Here is a 19,315-nt window from a genome sequence, read left to right on the forward strand (position 1 = left end):
CATCATGAATCCTGAAATGGAAATCCCCTTTACATGCGCATTCGGCGCCACTCACTCGGCACACTTCGGCCGATCGGTATCACTTCTAGGGACTCAACCGAGGTTTGCCGAATGCACACTATCATCAAATTGAAAGTAGTCAAAGAAGTATCATGCATCGCCTTCATGATAACACCAATTCAAATGTAAGAATTATTTTTCTTGACATACCTTAACTGTGAAACTGTATCGATCGATCCCATACATAACAGAGAGCGAGATGAAAGGTCTAATTTTAATTAGATTGGGTTTGTAGCTATTCTCTTTTTAATTCTCTTTTGAGAAGTGGACATAGTTTAAAAATGTTTAACTATAATAGTTAAGATACGATGTATCTGACAGTTGAATAAGGACACACAGTTTCAAGTAATAACGAGTTCTCGACTGTCGCTCGAATAAAGGCCCCGATTAATCGACTAAGCCAACCGAGTAAAATTGACATCGTTATCAACTTATGTAGTACACAAAGAAAATATGTGAGTTATCTCCCTGTAACTGCAAACTTCACCTTAAAGGTCATATGAAACGATATCCTGACCATATTGAGTTATATACAAGAATGAGTTCATAAGTGCCTATTTAATAAGACTGACATTGTTTATTGAATATTTTATGCGAAGTGTGAGCGCCACAGTCGATCAAAATCACTTAATCGGGAAAAGGAACATTGACTTACGCGGCTTACCTCCCTTGCTTATGACGTCAGTAAGACCCAATGGTCTTATAAAGCTATGTTGTGAATCCAAATATCCATGTCATTTTGCAGCGTTTTAAAAGAAAAAAATTACTATTTTATATAAAAACTTGTATAATTATACAATAATTAACCACGGCAGTATTTTTTCTCTCAAGAAATGAAATCGTGTGCGTTTATATTTTATAGCGTGTACATATTCAGTTTAGAGACTGCGCGGAGAATGAATGATTGTCTTTATAGATCTAATCTACATGCAAGTATAATATACTTTTAATATATGCATGTGTATATGTTTTATTTCAATCTTTTTAATGAAATTGTCAAATTCAAAAATAACTGACCGTTTTTCCCATTTGCACGTTCATGCAATTCATTAAGATTTTTTTTCTAAACAAGTGGCCTCGTGGTGCCTCATTCGCTTCACGAGTACATTGTTTGTTTCGCTTTCAAATTCACAAATATGTTACCATTTAATTATTTTTAGTCTAAGAGAAATTTCTTCAAATGTTTTGATTTTGAAACATGTACTTATATATGTGCGGTATTTTGATTTTAAAATGTGTATGTGCTGTGTTTACTCACAGATTCCTTCTATCTCACTTTGTTCCGCAATTTTTTCTTTCGTTCTTTTATTATTATTGATGCTTGTTCTGAATAAAATCTATTGATTATCTTCACATTCGTTCACAACAATATTTATCAAACAACCGATTTATTTTACCGATACATTTCGAAATCGAAGTGCCATATTTCCGCGATCTAATTTAATAAAACGTTAATACACGAGTACACAGAGTATTTTCTAAAGATATTGCTACATGTATATATCAATAAGTCAGAAATTAATATTAGTTTAACATAAAACTCAAGAATAATTTTGCGTTTAACTTATTTTACAGCAGCTCTTAAATACAAACTATGTACACAATACCTCAAACATTTTCATTGGCCTGCCTTATACTTTTTTATGTGACAAAATAAATCAACTGAATTAAAATGCTTTAATTCCCTTTAGATGTAGCTCAATCATTATACGTATCGAAGAAGAAAATGATGTCTCTATTTCAAAAGGATCAGGATAATTCATTAATCAGCTGTTAATGTTTAGAGCATTTCTTTCGTTAAATTTTCACTGCAGTATGGGATTTTCTTCATTATTTTACTCTGGTGAGAAGCTGATAGTAGATTTATTCATTAAGGAAACTAAGTCATCTGTACTATGAAATCAAATGATCTCATTTGAAAAGAAAGAAACGTTCATATATGCAGAAATTACTAAAATCAAATCGATAAACTACTGTAAAATTACACTTTTTTTGATGCATTGTTTACATCGGTGGGTCTGTGTGACGTCATAAATCCACAAAATCAAGAACGATAAGCGGGGAAAAATTTTTTCAGGTGCAGAGTTTTCAAGGTTATTTCTCAATAATGCAAAGGCAAAAAATTCTTACTTCACGTATTTTAACATTTGTTTATACCAAGCTTTATATTTATGAATGAAAATCATAGTGTTAAAAACTGTTTCATGTGACCTTTAATTCCTTGTAAAAACATCATTGCATGGGGATACATTGACACATTGTTCAAGTTTTTTCCTTGCTGATGTATCATTGCTGTGCATTTTTAAAGGAGGGATGGGCAACGAAATATATATATCGTAATTAAGGTATATTGCTGGACTGTGAATTGAACTTGGGACCCCAGATCGAGTTTCTTTGTATATTTATAATTCTTTGTTTTCCCTCGGACTGAAATATTTCATATGTTTAAACATGACTGCTTTATACATAGGCGTATGAACCAGGGGGCTGGGAGGGGGGCTTAGCTTTTTAACTTTTTGCAAAGTTAGACCTAACCATTAGGAACATAGCATCATAGAGGGATCAGCCCCCCCCCCCCACCCTCCTTTTTCTAGCAGGAAAGATAATTGTTCCAAATTTACCTTGAAAAGATGGAAATATTGAGATATTGAATCACAGGTATACTAGCTCTATGAAAGCATAGGGCGGCAGCAGTATTAATATTTTTTATTCGTTTGTTAAAACAAATTATTGATTTGTTAAAATAAATTCTTGATTTGTTAAAACTAATTATTGATTTGTTAAAACGAATTAGTTATTTGTTAAAAAAATCAGAAATTACTATAACAAGTACTCTGTCCAAAAATATTTTATGCAGCACATTTTTTAATTTGATATTTTAAATTGTATGAATACCTCAGAGTTCATTCAATTTAATGAAAAAAAAAAACCGTATAATTTTCCTGATGAAACCTCTTTATTAGCTTGTTGGGTTTCAATTCAAGCGACTAAAAATAAAAAAAATTAATTTGCATTGCAACAGGCATAAAGAATACCAGCGGATGATAACATTGAAAAATTGTGTGAGGTATTCCGACTTACGAACGACTCTCAAATAGAGAAAAAATGTCAATATTACTCATTATAGATCTCCTAAGGGACGTTGGATCGTACAATCAAATTGTCTTAATTTTTTTTGCTCACCTGAACCAAAGGTAGCTTACTGCAGGGTGTGGCCAAAATGGTCATTTAGTGTTAATGTATATAATGTATATAATAAAGGGGGGGGGGTATATGTCTTAAGAATGAAGTTATGAAGCTGTCTATCAAAGTTGAGATATTGTGAAAAGATTGGAAAGAGTTTAAAAGGGGGATGTAACATTTAATGTAGTTAACTTCCATTGGTTGTTCAAAACGGAGTTATCTTCCCTTGCTTGTTCACATTTAGTAATTAATCATTTAAAATATTGTAATTAAGAAGTTATGTGATTTAAAGAGTTATACAAGTATGTTAATTATTCAAAACAGCCAAAACAGTTTTTGAACTTTCTAAATAGAAAATAGACTTGTTAATAGTAAAGAAATAATTGGCTAGCCAAAATAACTGATAAGTGCTACATGTAAAATGATGATTTTGGTATAAATGGCAGATGGTGATTCATTGATAGTGGTTGAATATTGAAAAGTTAAAATATATGAAGGGATATCATTGGTCTTAATCTTAACTTGCCTTGGTGATGGTAGATGAGAGGTTGTTAAAAATATGAAACATGTAAATACTAGCAATCATGTTTTCATTTATGCACAAATAAACCTATCTTGAAAGTTAACAAATATGGAAAAATTATTTCCTATCAGAGTCTTGCACCTTTTCAATATCAGGTCATGCACTCTATTATGCATTAAGGCTAAATAGATTCTCAAATTTTGGCCATTTATGCACATCTACAGCATCGATAAGCATTTTATTCCATTATGCATATTTACATGCAATACTAGTTGGCTATGGAAAGGATAAAGAGAGGTTGAAATCATTCCCATAAGATTGGTCATATTTCTTCATGAATATTAATTACATGAAAGAGTTATTAGAGACAGTTACTTTCATGAATATACATGACTGCATGTACTTCAATAATGCGCTAAGTCCATAAACTCTAGTAAAAGTTTAAGGTCATGAACTTTATTTTTTATAAAAATCTTAAGTACCCGGTAATTAAAATTCTAAATTTTATTGAGAAAGATATAACAAAAAGAGTAAATAAAATGTACCATAGAATGTAGTAGTATAATTATGTAGAAGTGAGACTGACAGCGAACATAGATTGACACAGAAACTGACCTGTATTTCTTAACTTTTATGATTTTCTTAAAAAACTTTGTTTCTAAATAAGCAGTATTTAACTTTACCTGCAGTTTGCCTGCAAAAATGATTTTTTAAAACCAGTCTTATTACAGACAACAACTAAACAATAGCGTGGGTTAATTTTAACCCTGCTCGAACAAAGTGAATGAAAACAACTTTTCATTCTTCCTCCTATGGCTTGAGCCAGTTCATATGATTCTACAAGCAGTAACTAAATTTCTATTTTTAGAGATGATTGACTACAAAGAATGACAGCAGGTCTCATTGAGCAGGGAGTTGAGGACCAAATATGGGGAAATTTGGGAAAGAGGCTCATTTCTGGGTGCCGGTAAGTATGTATGCTAATTGTAATAAGCATTGTTCAGTATTCTCAGTCAGTTTGCATCATGAGAAACAGGGTATTATTTTGTTTGGCAGTCAGGAAATTTAAGCTATGTAATGTCTGTTAACATGTATAGGATCAGCTGTCAATTTTGTCTTTCTTTTTTTTTTTTTTTAATCAGGAATTAGTGTTGGGTTTTTTGAAAATTTGATCAAGATTGATTGAGTATGTTGAGTATGTAATTGGCTATTAGTTTTTCAATATTCAATGTGCAATTTTGCTCTGTAAATACTGGTAGTATTTCTTTGATTAAGAAAAGAACAAAAACCTTTAGAACAGAAGTAAAAGGGCATGTAGTTCACTGAAAGTTTACGGTAACCATTGAAGTTGAAAAAGTAAAACAGTGGGTGAAGAGATCCTTTTCCTTTCCGTCGTCTGATTAGACGACTTATTTTGATGTCATTATTTAGGGTTGGCCTCATTCTTTCTAATACATGTATAGTGTAGACGGTCTAAGTGCATTGAAGTGGAAGTGGAAATGGTGTGAGTGTGTACATAAGTGTGTGCGAGGGAGAGAGTGTGTCGCTTTGCAGTATCAATGCAATTGTAGTTGAATGAGAGACCACAATTCCTTTCTACTTTTCACTCGATCTGTACTAATAAGTGCATATTAGATGACCATTAATGGATCATTGAAATATTAACATGAATTTGTAGCTGTTTGATTGAAATGATTTTTGAAAGAAGAAAAATGAGAGAATCAAACTACAAAGATCAGACATAAAGAGTGTTGGTTGTCTGGTTGTCTTCCTGTCCCTGTGGTGAACAAACATAAACAGCATTTGGTGTTTTCATTTCATTGTAAAGGATAATGTGTCATTCTAAAATGGGTGTAAAAAGTTTATTAAATACCATATGTAAAAGGGGAAGAGGGACAAGTGTCTGTATCTCATTCTGTAAATGGAGAGAGAGAGAGAGAGAGAGAGAGAGAGAGAGAGAGAGAGAGAGAGAGATACAGAGACAGAGACAGACAGACAGACACAGACAGACAGACACAGAGAGAGACAGAGAGAGTTTAGTGAAAATAGGGAAGGGAGAAATGCATAGTGTGAATAGAGAAGGGGATGTATGAGGAAGAAAGAGAAGAGTATGCGTGAGTTATACTGAGTATGACATCTGCATATCAACTAATTTCTATACCCTATGTTGGAGAGATGTGTCATTTATATAGGAGGCCAGTTTTTAAACTGATTGTGATGTAAATTTTATATAATGCAGCTTGAATAAGACATCATCATTTCGTCATTATATCATCCGTTTAAAGAGCTCTCATTATTCTCATTAAAAAATCATCAAAGTTTATACGCATGTAAGTACATGTACCGGTACAAGTACTTGAAAAAAATAGAGTACATAAAATGATACATTCTTAGTATGCATTGCTTAAAGGGCCATGATCACGATTTTGGTCAAAAATTATTTTTGCCTTTTTAATGTTTACATTGCTTCAGTATGGCTTATCTAATTTTCAATCAAAATTTGAGTGTTGGTCATTGAGTTATAAGTGAGATACAGAGCTCACAGTTCTATGTAGACATTAAAGCTCAGGCCATGTTTTTGTTTACATTTTGAATGTTGAAGAGAAAATTCTAGTACTAGACCTAAAATAGTTGCAGGTCCGTAGCTCTAGGTCTGAAAAAATTCAGATGGACGACCTTTTGAGTTGCAGTGCTTCCCATAGTAAAATATCATGTTCGATGATGGCTAATTGGAAAGAGTTATAAACAATGTTATAGGAACTCTCATAATTATAGATTGTAAATGATTTTGGTTTAATTCAAAGTAACATTATTTTGTTTCTTTGTAATATTCATTACATGTCAGAGAGGTATCAACTGCATATAGATGTGAACATGTGATAAATATGTTCATGTTCTAGATATCAGTGTCATCCTTTGTATCAATTGGACCTGAAAAATGTGTGTATGTGTTCACATTATATTTTAAAGGTAATTTTAATATACATTGTAGATGATTGCCTGTCTGCTCATCTTATCATCCCTCCTTGTTAATATCGGTATGTCCTGTCCGACCGGTAACAACGTTATCCATAGAACTGATGGATCATGCTGCAAAACAATTAAGTGTTTAAAAAGTAAGTATGTGAAGTGCACTTTCCATATAATTCTCACTCTCTCTCTGTCTGTCTCTCTGTGTCTGTCTGTATGTCTGTCTGTGTGTGTGTGTGTCTCTCTCTCTCTCTCTCTGTGTAATTTGTATCAACACCAGAACTAGTAACAACTGATGAACATTGTTTTTGCAGACCAAGGTTACATATTGTGCTCTAGCAGGAACACACTAGGTTATGACTCCTGTTACGACTGTCCCATCGGAACTGTCAACGAGTTACCAATGGATACCTCTGAAATAACATACAACTTCGGAATCCAAGAAGAACAGTGTAGGAAATTTGACTGTGACTGTTCACCAGGTAAGGCAAGAAAAAGAGAAAGACTTTCTATGATATGGGGTTTCAAATTCATTTAAATCTTCCAAAGGGAGATAACTATGAAAATAATGAAAATAAAGTTGGGTTGTAGTTATTTCTCAGCTAGATGGCCATTGATTACCGGGTACTATTTATCATATTTATAACTATTTAGTTTTGTACTCCACTCATGTGACCAAGCTATTCTTTTTGCCTGGTATCTCTGTCATGCCTTAACAAATGTGATGTAAATGATATAAAAAGGAACTTAATTTTTAAGATCTTATGGTCCTACCCTGATGAGGATTTAAATGAGGGTTGTTACAATTTTTATTGATGCACAAGTGAACATTACAAAGAAGTTTTTCAATCTTAGTTGATTACAGGAAAACTATTTTATTTTGTGATGAAAAATATTTATGACTTTATACTATGTATTGTTTTAATTTTGATTGTTATAACTTGTTGTTTTCTATCTTATGCAATGCAGAAGCAGAGCTTCTTAACAGGGATGAATGCCAAAGGACAGGGAATAAAGAGTGTGCCTGTAGAAGACAGGATCTTCGCTATGGCGATGACCCTCAAGCATGTAAAGGGCCAGTCAATGATTCTGACAAACTGAACTCGATCAGAACACCGGGCTTCGAGTTAAAGAATACTGGTATGTAGAGGACCTATAGTCATATCAAAGGCTGTTTTTTTCTGATAAATTTTATGATTAAATTTTATAACTTTAGTTTACATTGTAATTAAACATGGTAAATGTATAACATTTTAAAAAAAAATACTTGTGCAGATAAAAATGTTAAATAATTTTGATAACCTGTGTCAACCTAATTCAGCCATTTTTTTTCATTGCTGTTCGGTATCTATTGAACATGAAGTGTTTAATATACATGTTTATCTATAAGAATCCCTTTTTTTTTTCTTTATATTTCATTTACCAAGCAATTAATTTCAGCAAAAGATATGTATTGTCATGAATTTAATTGGGAAATTTACAAGCCCAAGGCTTGGGGGGGGGGGGGTACCTTTAGGGTGGTAATTTTTATGTTTCCCTGTTATGTAGGCATTTACTTACCTCAGTTTGAAAGAAACTGTTGAAGATATTTTATCAAACTCCAGACAAAGATACAATTAACTGTGTCACATTTTTCTGACCTTGGCCTTCTCTATGACTTTGACGTTTTCACTACCGGTATTCCTTATTTTGCATAAAGCTTTGTATTTTAGATGCTTTTTAGAATTTTTTTTCATCAAACTTCAAAGATACGTATTAATAGCTACATGTTGAGGACTGTTTTATAAGGATTTTTTTAAACTACTAGTATTTAAAATATAAAACCTTTTTTTTAGGAAAAAATGTTTTTAAAATAAAATTCACTTTTATTTTATTGTTGCACGACCTTTCCTTATGTGTCAATAAATGTTTATATCATTTTTTTTAATATAAAGGTGCTTGACAACTTTATTATAGGGGATGTTGGCGAGTGTGACCAAGGACACTTCAAGAATAAGAGTGATTACTCCATTTGTATACCTCACACAAAGTATGTTACCAAGAGATTAAAATGTCTTTAGTCTCTGATTATGCTTTGTTGCCACAAATAATCTGTTTGAATTTTTTAAGAGGATTTTTTTTTTAATCTAGGTAATGAAATGTTAAATTTGTTATTAAAAGCTGTTGAAAACTAAAAATAGTTGATCAAAAAATACAAGTACATTTTTCTAGAAATATGCATGGAGATAATTGTTTATTTTCAGATGTCCAAAGGGCTATTCTGTGATTTTTAATGGTTCCACAACAGAAGACAGAAAATGTCGGCTAGTCACTAAAACTGTTACACCTCTAACCACAAAAAGGGAGCAACCAACCCTAACCATGGTGCCATCTGTCACTTTCTTGCCAAAGTTAAGAAGGAGAAATCAATTATCTAAACAGGGAGAAATAGAGAGAACCAAACACAATGGAACCAATTTGGGCTCTCCTGCAGAGTCTGGGATGCGAATAGCTCCAGAAGTCAATGGCACCTCTACTCACCAGCCAGAGGATCAAATGACGGTGTTAACTGGCGGTTAGTTACTGTAAAAGCCTTATTAATAGTGATGAATTTAAATATGCGTAAAATTGTCAGAAGCATTACCTGTAGATTTTAAAACCTCTCTTTAATTTATCTGACAGATACACAAATATTTAAGTCTAACAAGTATGATTCATGGCGGGTATGAAGATAGCGATCATTGCAAAAAAAATTTACATAACTCTCTAATGCGGGTTATGTATTTTTCTGCAATGTCACCACCTTGATATCCCACATGAATCACCAAAGAAAGCATTTCATTTTTTAAAATATCACAAAAAAATAATGCTCTCTATTGTACCAGTATATTCTAACTTGCAGTTTGATACAAAATGGCAGAATTCTGCAAAAAATAAAACTGTTCTCGCATTTATAAAGAAATCTTTAGTATGTCAAACAAGTATATATATACATGTACTAAGAGAATAGGCAACTCTCACAAGTCTCGCTGAAATCACACTGCACTTGATTTCGTAGGTCATTTTAAACTTCATATATCTATGGTGTTACCAGATATCATTATAAAACCTTTTAAGTACAAATGTACTTTATAACCCTGATCTGATCATAATTTTTATAACAGAGTTCTTAAAACTTGGAGAGTGACACTTTTTTTCCCCATTTTCAAGATCACATGAAAATTGATGTTTATTTTCTTTATTCTCTTTCCATTTAAATTAGTTTTCAACAATTGATTTAAAATATATAAAAAAAACATACCTATTAACAAGAGAAAAAAAATAATCTACTGAAAAATTATGTTTTTTTCTGGGATTGAACAGAGTTTTAAAACTTGCCAAAGCTTGCGTGATAGTTTGGGAAGTAAACATGGCGAATATAGAAGTTACATATCTCATTAATACCGGTATATACATCCCTGGTCAAGCTAGCTGACTAAGAGGTTTTCAAAATATTTGAAACAAAACCTGACAGTATTGCAAGTTGTGTATTTAACGAAAATTAATTTCTGTGTACAAATACATTAATTACCACGGTGCTTGTCTAAAACAGTAAAACAATTTCATGATCAAAACTTTCTACATATGTGGAGCTTATTATTTTCAGCTCACCTGAGCTGAAAGCTCAAATGAGCTTTTCTAATCATCTTTTGTCCAGCATATGTCTGTCCGTCTGTCCATTCGTCTGTCTGTAAACTTTTTATATTTTCAACTTAATCTCCAAAACCACAGGGCCATTTTCAACTAAACTTGGTACAAAGCATCGTTTGGTGAAGAATACCGATTATCAAGTTTGTTAAAATGAAGGGCCGTGCCTTCTATAAGGGGGGGGGGGATATTAAAAATTACTGAAAATTTGTTGGTATTTTTCAAAAACCTTCTCAAAAACCATTTTAGCCAGAAAAGCTAAAAACTTAAATGGAAGCATCCTCAGGTAGGGTAAATTCAAGGCTGTTTAAATCATGATCCCTGGGAGTAGAGTGGGGCTGTAATGGGGGGGGGGGGGGGGGGTATCAATTTTTTTCATCAGAATATGTAGAGAAAAATCTTTAAAAATCTTTTTCTAAAAAACTATTTTGCCTAGAAAAGCTTTAAAGTTAAATTTGTGAAAGCAACCTCAGATAGTGTAAGTCCAAGATTCTAATCTTCAGGAAAGGGTGGAAGCACATTTCGGGTCCAATTGTACAAAGGAAAAGATTTATATTATTCACAAAAACTCGAGTATTATATTAATATTTGGTTTTTCTTATATGGAAGCTTTTGACATATTGTTGATTCTTTAAAATTGTGTAGACTGTGGCCCCTGGACAATTCTTTGGCCTCACATGTGTACGGGGTTCGAAGTTTGATGTAGGTTTATTTATATAAACAGTTGTTTAAGATCTATTTGAGAACTGCAGTGCTCAAATATCCTATTACAAAAGGGGTTCAATAATAAACATAAGAATATTCAAGGGTAAAAATAGAATTTTTGTTTCATACAGAATCTTTTGTTTCATACAGAATCTATTAAACTATGTTGTCCAGATATTTTGAATATTACTCCATTAAGCTGATTTTATTATGTTTAGTGATTTTCAGGTGAGCAATGTGGTCCATGGGCCTCTTGTTTTAAATAGTGGTACACTTTATTGTTTTGTTTTTTTTTTGCATTGAGGAAAATATTTTAATGTTGTTGCTATGGAAAATGAGTATGCATTGTCAAAATATACCCACATAGAGTCTCTTTGAAGTAAAAGATATAACATTTAGATCCATGATAGTGCATGGTCACATGATACCCAGCTCGTATAAGTACTGTGCTAGACTCGTACATCCTACAGTCATACAAATCTACAACATTTGTAATGAAATGAAATCAAAGGTGTTTTTTTCCAGGTATATTAATGTTATTTTTAAAAATTATTTTGCATTTTGAGTAATCAACTTTAACCTAGCTGTATGTTACACAATATAATTGTCACAATGAACATTTTTCAGATGGAGAAAGCTATATTGTTCCTCTTGCTGTAGGATTGGGGTAAGTCAAAAAAAAATTTTTATTTAAATTTTCATCATAATGAATTTAAATGCTGGCATGAACATTATCATTAGAAATGATATATAAACAAAATCAAATGGAGAATCTTTAAAATTTTGTGGTTGTTCAATTTTCACGGATTTGTGGATACCCCCATACTAATGAACCAACGTCCCCAATGAATGATAAAATATATACAGGCTATATTCTCTATACACATATTAAAGTATTTCCCTGAGTATACATCCCCACAAACCCTTATTTAGAAGTTGACAATACATATTCAGTTACTGGTACATGTGTATGAAATAGCATCATGTAGCTTATATAGATATACACCTTTCTTGACAATTTACAAAAAGCCAAAATTTCCAAATACATATAAGTACATGTACCTGTATATTTAAAAATAGTTAATTAATACCCATCAGCCTTCCAAAAAAATAGAATTGATACATGTAGCACAATGCTTCAGGAATTCAGGTAATTCGGTTGAGACAAGAGCAACTTTATAGCCCATAAGACACTTGTATTTCTTGATTGAGACTAAACATTGAGATTTGGATCGTGTTAATTCTGCTGTTTGTATCTGTGCAGGAGTATAACAACTACTTTACATGTTACTGAATTTTTACTTTTATGTTTCAGAATTGGGATTCCTTTGTTTCTATTTGTAATTGTTATGATATATTGGTGCTGTACTAAGAAAAGGAAGAATAGAAATAAAGATTTAGAGCAAGGTAAATAAATGCTGTGCTTATACATGTTCTCATTTACATTACAAACCTTCTCATCTCAAATTTCAATTACATTTCAAGACTTATACTGTATTTCACGGAATTTAGGTCGATACGGTTTATTGGGCGAAGGAGGCCGTTTTTAGCCATAAAATAAAAAAAAGTATAAATAGGTCGACTTCGAAGAATTGGTCGAAAAATTACCGCTAGTTCTAATGAATAAATGGTTTAAACCAATAACGTTATCATATACAGTGGGGCCTCAGATATCCGGACGCCAGATAACCGGACGCTTCAGTTTACGGACGATTTTATTTGGGAACAGATTTTTTATACGTTATTTTGTCTCATTTATCCGGAATTTTGCATTCCGGATCCGGACGGTCTGTTTTTACCACAAAACACTAATTTACTACTAATCTTGCTTCATTTAACCGGACGGTAAAATTTGATGATACCCTACTCAGTACAAAAGATTACCCCTGTCAATTAAGTTTCACACCTTTTTTACGTGCTAGACCCTCATGAGTAGCTTGTATAAATACACTGACTTCCCAAATCACTTTCAAAAATTGGAAAATTGCTAACAACAGTGTATCACACACATATCACACTTGGACAGAAAGAATTCAGCTAGATTCGGTTATCATTATTGTCCGGTTAATATTTCATGACAAAATAATAAAATAAAGCAGAGTTCTTTATCTCTTAAAAACGTTCACTCTAGCATGTGTTGCTATATGGTATGAAAGGCAAAAAAAAAACTAGTATCAACACTGGGAGCCATTGCATACAAATACATTATCATTCATGACAACAATAGACACATTTCAGATATCCGGACGCTTCACCTATCCGGACGATTCAACTTGGGAACGAAAGCGTCCGGATAACTGAGGCTCCACTGTAGTAGCCTTTAATCTTTTTTCACAGTTTTAAACAAAAGGGAAATAAAATGTATTTCTTGAAAACATCGTAAGAAAATGTCTGAAATTGCGTCAAAATTTTCTAACCAAATAATTCAGTACGGCCGGTTTTAATTTAAGATCGTTTTTTTATTACTTCCCTGCCATGTGTACAAACTGGTGTTAACCAGGGGATAGTTACCTAGCCTGGAGGCATGACTACGGTAGCACATGCCACCCTGTGTCTCTATGTGACTTTTTACTGTGTATATACACACGAGTCAACCTCTGATCTTATTGAAGCCTGCAGGCATGAGTAGCACGTGCCGAGAGTTCAACTGTGTATAAATAAAGTCAGCGCTACCCAGACTGATTTCAGAGACACCTGGCTAAAATTTCATCGAAAGTTTTATGTTGAATATACAGAAAAAGACTTGTTCATGTATTCTATTATGAAAACATTTTTTTTTTTTATTTCTACCTGACGATATTTCCCCCCGTAATTACCCTTTGTACGGTTCTCATTTTACTTTTACCGCGCGAAATCGATTTCCTGTTTATCGTAAGCACACGATCAAAATGCATGACAGCATTTAATGATTCAGTCAGTGATCTAAGTAAGAATGTAAGAAGAAATAAATCTATTTACATTTAATTTTGTTTAAATGATAAATTACTACAGTATATTGATTAAAATCCATACGATTTTTACACAGAAATTCAAGCAGTATTACAGTAAACACTCATGATTTTATTGGAGGGTTGCATAAATTTTTGCAAAATTCCAACCAAAAAAAAAAAACATAAATTGGGCGAAGCGATGAATAGGGCGAGGTCCACATGTCAGGGGAAAAAAGTATCGACCTAAATTCCGTGAAATACGGTAATTAATTGTTTTATTTTGTTACATACATGCAGTTTTACATATTTTAAAAATATGAAGAGATCAATTGTTTGATAATGAATTTGTTGCAAGATTTATTATGATTTTGCTATAAATGTCTTTAAAAAAATGTTTTTCCTTTGTCCCTTCAAAGATGCTATGTACAGTCGATCATTTTGTTGTAAAATATCAATGATTTTTTTAAACAAAAAAAAAAACCACTACTGTAAAAATGTCCCCCTTTTATACTCTTTACAGGTATGATCCCTATGCAGGAACGTGCCAATTTACAAAATTCTGGTACAGTTCCCGCAACCTTTGGTGAAACGAAAGATTCAGCAGAAAAGAAACCTCTACTACCTGGGTGCAATGGATCACAAATGGACCACAGTAGTGGAAAAGACGATGAAACTCTCGAAACAGATCTAGATGGTGCTGAACAGTATACAAAGTTACAAAACCAGTCTTCTTTGCCAAGCACTGAAGTGTCAGAAAATTCTCCCTCTGCAGAGGTGGAGGGTTATGTGTTGCGTACTGTAGATAAAATTGGACCAAATTCTTCAGAGGAAATTCAGATTGTGGAAAAAAGCCCTGAAGAAATTGGAACGGGGATGTTAGAAACCCAGCAAAGTGATCAAGCTAATGTGACCCCAATAGATGACCCATCATCACTAAGCTTGAGAGGGACTGACCCTCAAATTAGAAATCAGTCGTTTTTATCCCCCGTTCTATATACAGCTGGTTTACAGAGCATTTCAGTGCCTCCCCATTCATTAGGTTCTTTGAAATCTGAAGGGATGTATTCATCATTTTCTTCAAATTCACTTGATATGGCATATCGAAAAAGATATGCATCCCAAGAAGACAGTGATTATGGAACAGGTATAAAGTAATAAAAAAACTACACCATTTATGGATATGCCTTTCTGAGTTTGAGACATTAATATCATGATTATTTATGATTGTTCACACTGGCGTTGGAAGCAAATTGAAATAGGGGTAACTTAACAATTACCTTGACTTTTGAAAAAGAAAAGGATAATGATTGTGAATATCTTAGCCAAAAAAAAAAAACCCTCCCCTCCGACGCCTATGGTTCATGATGATCTTGAAATTTATGATACAGTGAAACCTGCATATCTCGTTTTAAAATAAGGGGATATACATGTATTATGTTATGATGATAATATTTACAATGATCCATTAAGTATTATCTCCATCTCTGAAGGAAGCCAGTTCTTTCAAATGCGATATTATTTGTAGGGTCATCTACTTACCAACAATAAATTTAACTATATAAATATTATTTGCAGGGTCATCCAGGAAAAATGATACTGACAATTCAGTGTCACTGTCATCGGACAATAGATATCAAGTGCTGTCTGTTGATTCCTTGGAAGATTCTAGGCAGTTATCCACAGATACACAATCCAGTACTAAGACAGGAAAATCTGTAGCTGTCGGTAATAACAATTTATTGAACTTATGGGATAACCCTTTTTATTAAAGTGATTTTGTTTTGTCTATTGACAGGTAGAGTTTGTAAAATACAAGAATTTAATTTAAATTTTAACTTATGATGACTTTGATACATGTATTTCATTGAATTGATTGCTTAAATCAATCTGTATTAAAGAGCACATATCGTATTACAATTTAGCTTTTTCTAATTTTGTTCATTATTTTTTATAGTGACACCCTTCAGAAGAAATGAAATGAAGGTATGGCAAACAGTTTTGATAATCAATATTAACTCTCAATCGGTTTTGAGTATGTACCATATACGGAAAAATTACCACCTTTTGTTACTTTTTAGCTCATCTGAGCTTCATTTTTTTAAAGCTCAAATGAGCTACTCTCACTGATCACTTTTTGTCCAGGTCCGTCTGTCTGTAAACTTTTTTTACATTTTCAACTTCTTCTCCAGAACCATTTGGTAAATTTCAACTAAACTTGGCATTAAGCATGCTTATGTGAAGGGTATAGGGTGGGGGCCACATTAGGCGGTCAAATTTTTATGTAGGAATATACATGTATTGAAAAAATCTTTTTAAAAAAAAATTCTGCTCAAAAGTCAAAAGCCAGAAAAGCTGAAACTTTGTGGAAACATCATTAGGTAGTATAAATTCAAGATTGTTCAAATGATGATTCCTGTGGGTAGGGTGGGGTGGGCCACAAATGATATCATCCTGTTACAAAGGGGGTTCAATGATAAACATTATTTAAGAATATCTGGAGAAAATTTTGAAAATCTTTTTAAACATTCAAGATCTATTTTACTGCATTGTTCAGATATTTTGTATATGACTCCATAAAGCTAATTTTATTATGACTTAAATTGTTGCTCAGGAGAGTGATGTGGCCCAAGGGCCTCTTGTTTTTCATACTAGTATTGGATATAGTGTGAGCGTCAACAACACGATGCAAATGTTATGAACTCTAAGGGAATTTCACACATGTATTATAATGTTTCATTTGCATGTGGTAAGGAAACCATTAAATTTCTGGACAAGATGATTAAAGCATTTTCAATTGGGAGTTTTTTGCAAAAACTATACCTTTTTAAATTCTTTTCTTTCATATTTATTGGTAGAGAGTATATAATTAGTAGTCTGCAATACTTGTTCCTCAATCAGAAAGCATCTGACCACAACTTTCTTGATGAGTATATTATAATTAAAACTCTGTAGCAGTTGAGATTCAAAGTAATATTAGAGTCTTCATACATTTATGGATTTTCATGTCAGCTTTGAATTTTGTCTTTCAAAAGTGATTATAGCAATAGTTGATTAACTCTGTGTTTAATGACTATAATTTGACTATGTCATATAAAATACCCCTCCCCCCCCCCTTCCAAAAAAATAAAATGCAAAAATGCAAAAAAAAACTTAAAATGATTGAGAGCACTGACTGTTGCTCAAAGCTCTTAGAGGGAACTAGCTAAATAAGTTAAATTTTAGGCACAATATTAAGAAATGGTTTCCCAAAATGTAACAAAACTTGTAGTAAGTTTGGTCCTAGCAAGGTTTAGTAAATCAAGGAACTATCTCAGTGAATGTGTAAAAGAGCCTATAAAGATTCTACCAATCAAACTAGCCAGTATTTCTCACATTCCCTTGTTCAGATTATTGTAATTTTTTGGCTTCATTCTTTTTCAGACTGTCGATGAAGAGGAAACCTGTTCTAAATCGCCATGAATTTTCTAATCAGATTATGTTGCAGGATTATAGTAAGGAGGAAAAAAAGAAGATGCTAATAAACAAAGGGAAATTAAAAAAGAAAAATTCCCACTCCATCTTGTGTATCTTCTAATCTATTTCCTCACAGTTCAGGAAAAGCTTATAGCCATTTGATACAGAGCATGACACATATTTTCAACTTCCCTTTGTAAACAAAAAGCGCTTATTGATTTTGCGGTTATTGGTGCAGATGTCAAAGTACAAACAATGTCGTCTGCTTGATTATGATATCTTGTGCAAAACAATGCATCATATGATTCTATGACATTATGTGCAAGCAACAGTGTTAGCATTATGAGATGGTTATTATTAATCATATGTTGACCCTCTTTACACTGCAAACTAAACAAAACTGGTTGTTAAAAACGATTTTCATTGATATAGAGAATGAGTCCATGCTGTTTAATTCTTATGTATTTATTTGAGCATAGTCTAAAAATTGTGGAACATTTCTATATATTTGAAATCGTTATAATTAGATCTGAAACTTGAATCTTTACCATTATAATAGTGATGTCATTGTGCCAAACTTGTAGACTTTCCAATCAACATACAAGAGCTTGTTCATGTACCCTATTATGATATTAGAGGCCTGTGGGATTATGATACTTGCTTGTAATTTTTTCTTCATTTTCTGATAAATATATATTCATTGTAGATATATCTTAGAAATTAATGTTTTATCAACTGTTAGTACGGTAATAAATGAAGTTGATGAATTTGTTTTTGTAACATTTTACATCCTTCCTTGCCATATTCAATGAAACCCTTTGTGGTTCAACTGATTCAATACTTAAAGGAAATAGATAGATTTTAGATATGTACATTTGTATTAAGTCACTTAAGGAATGTTTATGTGATTGTAAATAATGTATGCGAGCTAGATAGGAATTGATTAAGAGGATGGACATTTCTGTGCAATATATTTATAGTTATTTGTGATATATAGTATAAATGAAAATGATTTAAAGCAAAGACCTTATTAATTAATAAAAATTCAAACCACATTGTCTGTTTACATGGTGCTGTTACAAATGCTCCAGGAAATGATACTTTAAAGAGGAAGTGGAGGAATATGGAATACCGTCGGTGTCATGAGGACCTAGTAAAAGTTTTTGGTATAGGTCCTGTATCTAAGTAATTACATGTACTTGTCCTATCTTCATCAAACTTGCAAGGATAATGCATCTGGACCTACTTAATGGGTTTGAAAGACTTGGATGCAAGAGAGTAAAATTAAAAGTACATACAGTCAAACTTCATTATCTCAAACTAGGTGGGAATGTTTTAAAACTTCGAGATATTCGAGTATTCTAGATAGTGAGGGTAAAAAAAAAACTAAGTGGTTGGGACTTGCAAATCACTTTGACATTTCCATTGTAATCATGATATCAGTGTTCGAGATATCGAAAGTCAACTGTACATTTTGTTTGCCATTTATCATTTTTTTTACTTGGTGAGGAGATGAGTGTGTAGCGGTGTTAGTACAATGCATTTGTCTGCACACTCCTACCGGTATCTACAGCAACTGAGCATGCTGTTTTAAAGTGTTTCTTTGCATGGAAAACACTGCATAGATAACTCTTTATTAACTCCATGGTCCCTTGTTGCACACCACTGCCAATATATCCTTTCCCACCAGAGATAGTACCTGCATGCATGTGGTCAGTCTTGCAAACCTAGAAACTGACCAGTATCAAAATTCTCTAAATATACCGTACTCTAACATGGATTGTCTAATTAAGTGCATTAATTAAAAGTTTCATCCTAACGTACT

The 19,315-nt window shown here is 32.7% G+C and overlaps 1 protein-coding gene across 2 annotated transcripts; it reads left to right on the top strand.

Annotated features, from left to right (window-relative positions):
- The first annotated feature begins 62 nt into the window (after window positions 1–62).
- Window positions 63–18,545, top strand: LOC128177842 (uncharacterized). 2 transcript variants are annotated; one of them, XM_052844727.1, is made up of 13 exons: window positions 63–287; window positions 4,635–4,733; window positions 6,759–6,882; window positions 7,051–7,218; window positions 7,706–7,876; window positions 8,693–8,765; window positions 8,980–9,290; window positions 11,735–11,774; window positions 12,423–12,514; window positions 14,558–15,181; window positions 15,613–15,762; window positions 15,992–16,020; window positions 17,458–18,545. In XM_052844727.1, the coding sequence occupies exons 2-13, from the start codon at window positions 4,695–4,697 to the stop codon at window positions 17,494–17,496; spliced, it is 1,860 nt and encodes a 619-aa protein (XP_052700687.1). In that variant the 5' UTR covers window positions 63–287; window positions 4,635–4,694; the 3' UTR covers window positions 17,497–18,545. The 2 variants fall into 2 exon arrangements, with proteins under 2 accessions (XP_052700687.1, XP_052700686.1); XM_052844726.1 differs by having other exon boundaries at window positions 63–185.
- The last annotated feature ends 770 nt before the right edge of the window (window positions 18,546–19,315 follow it).

Source organism: Crassostrea angulata, chromosome 3 (genome assembly GCF_025612915.1).
Source record: "Crassostrea angulata isolate pt1a10 chromosome 3, ASM2561291v2, whole genome shotgun sequence".
Taxonomy (NCBI): Eukaryota; Metazoa; Mollusca; class Bivalvia; order Ostreida; family Ostreidae; genus Magallana; species Magallana angulata.

What these genes read in the sequence shown, in the direction of transcription:
- LOC128177842 (XM_052844727.1), top strand. Translation starts at nt 4,695, where the DNA reads ATGGGGAAATTTGGGAAAGAGGCTCATTTCTGGGTGCCG. An exon ending in CTTCGAGTTAAAGAATACTG is followed by an intron (nt 7,877 to 8,692) that starts GTATGTAGAGGA and finishes ACTTTATTATAG; the next exon opens with GGGATGTTGGCGAGTGTGAC. An exon ending in AGACAGTGATTATGGAACAG is followed by an intron (nt 15,182 to 15,612) that starts GTATAAAGTAAT and finishes TATTATTTGCAG; the next exon opens with GGTCATCCAGGAAAAATGAT.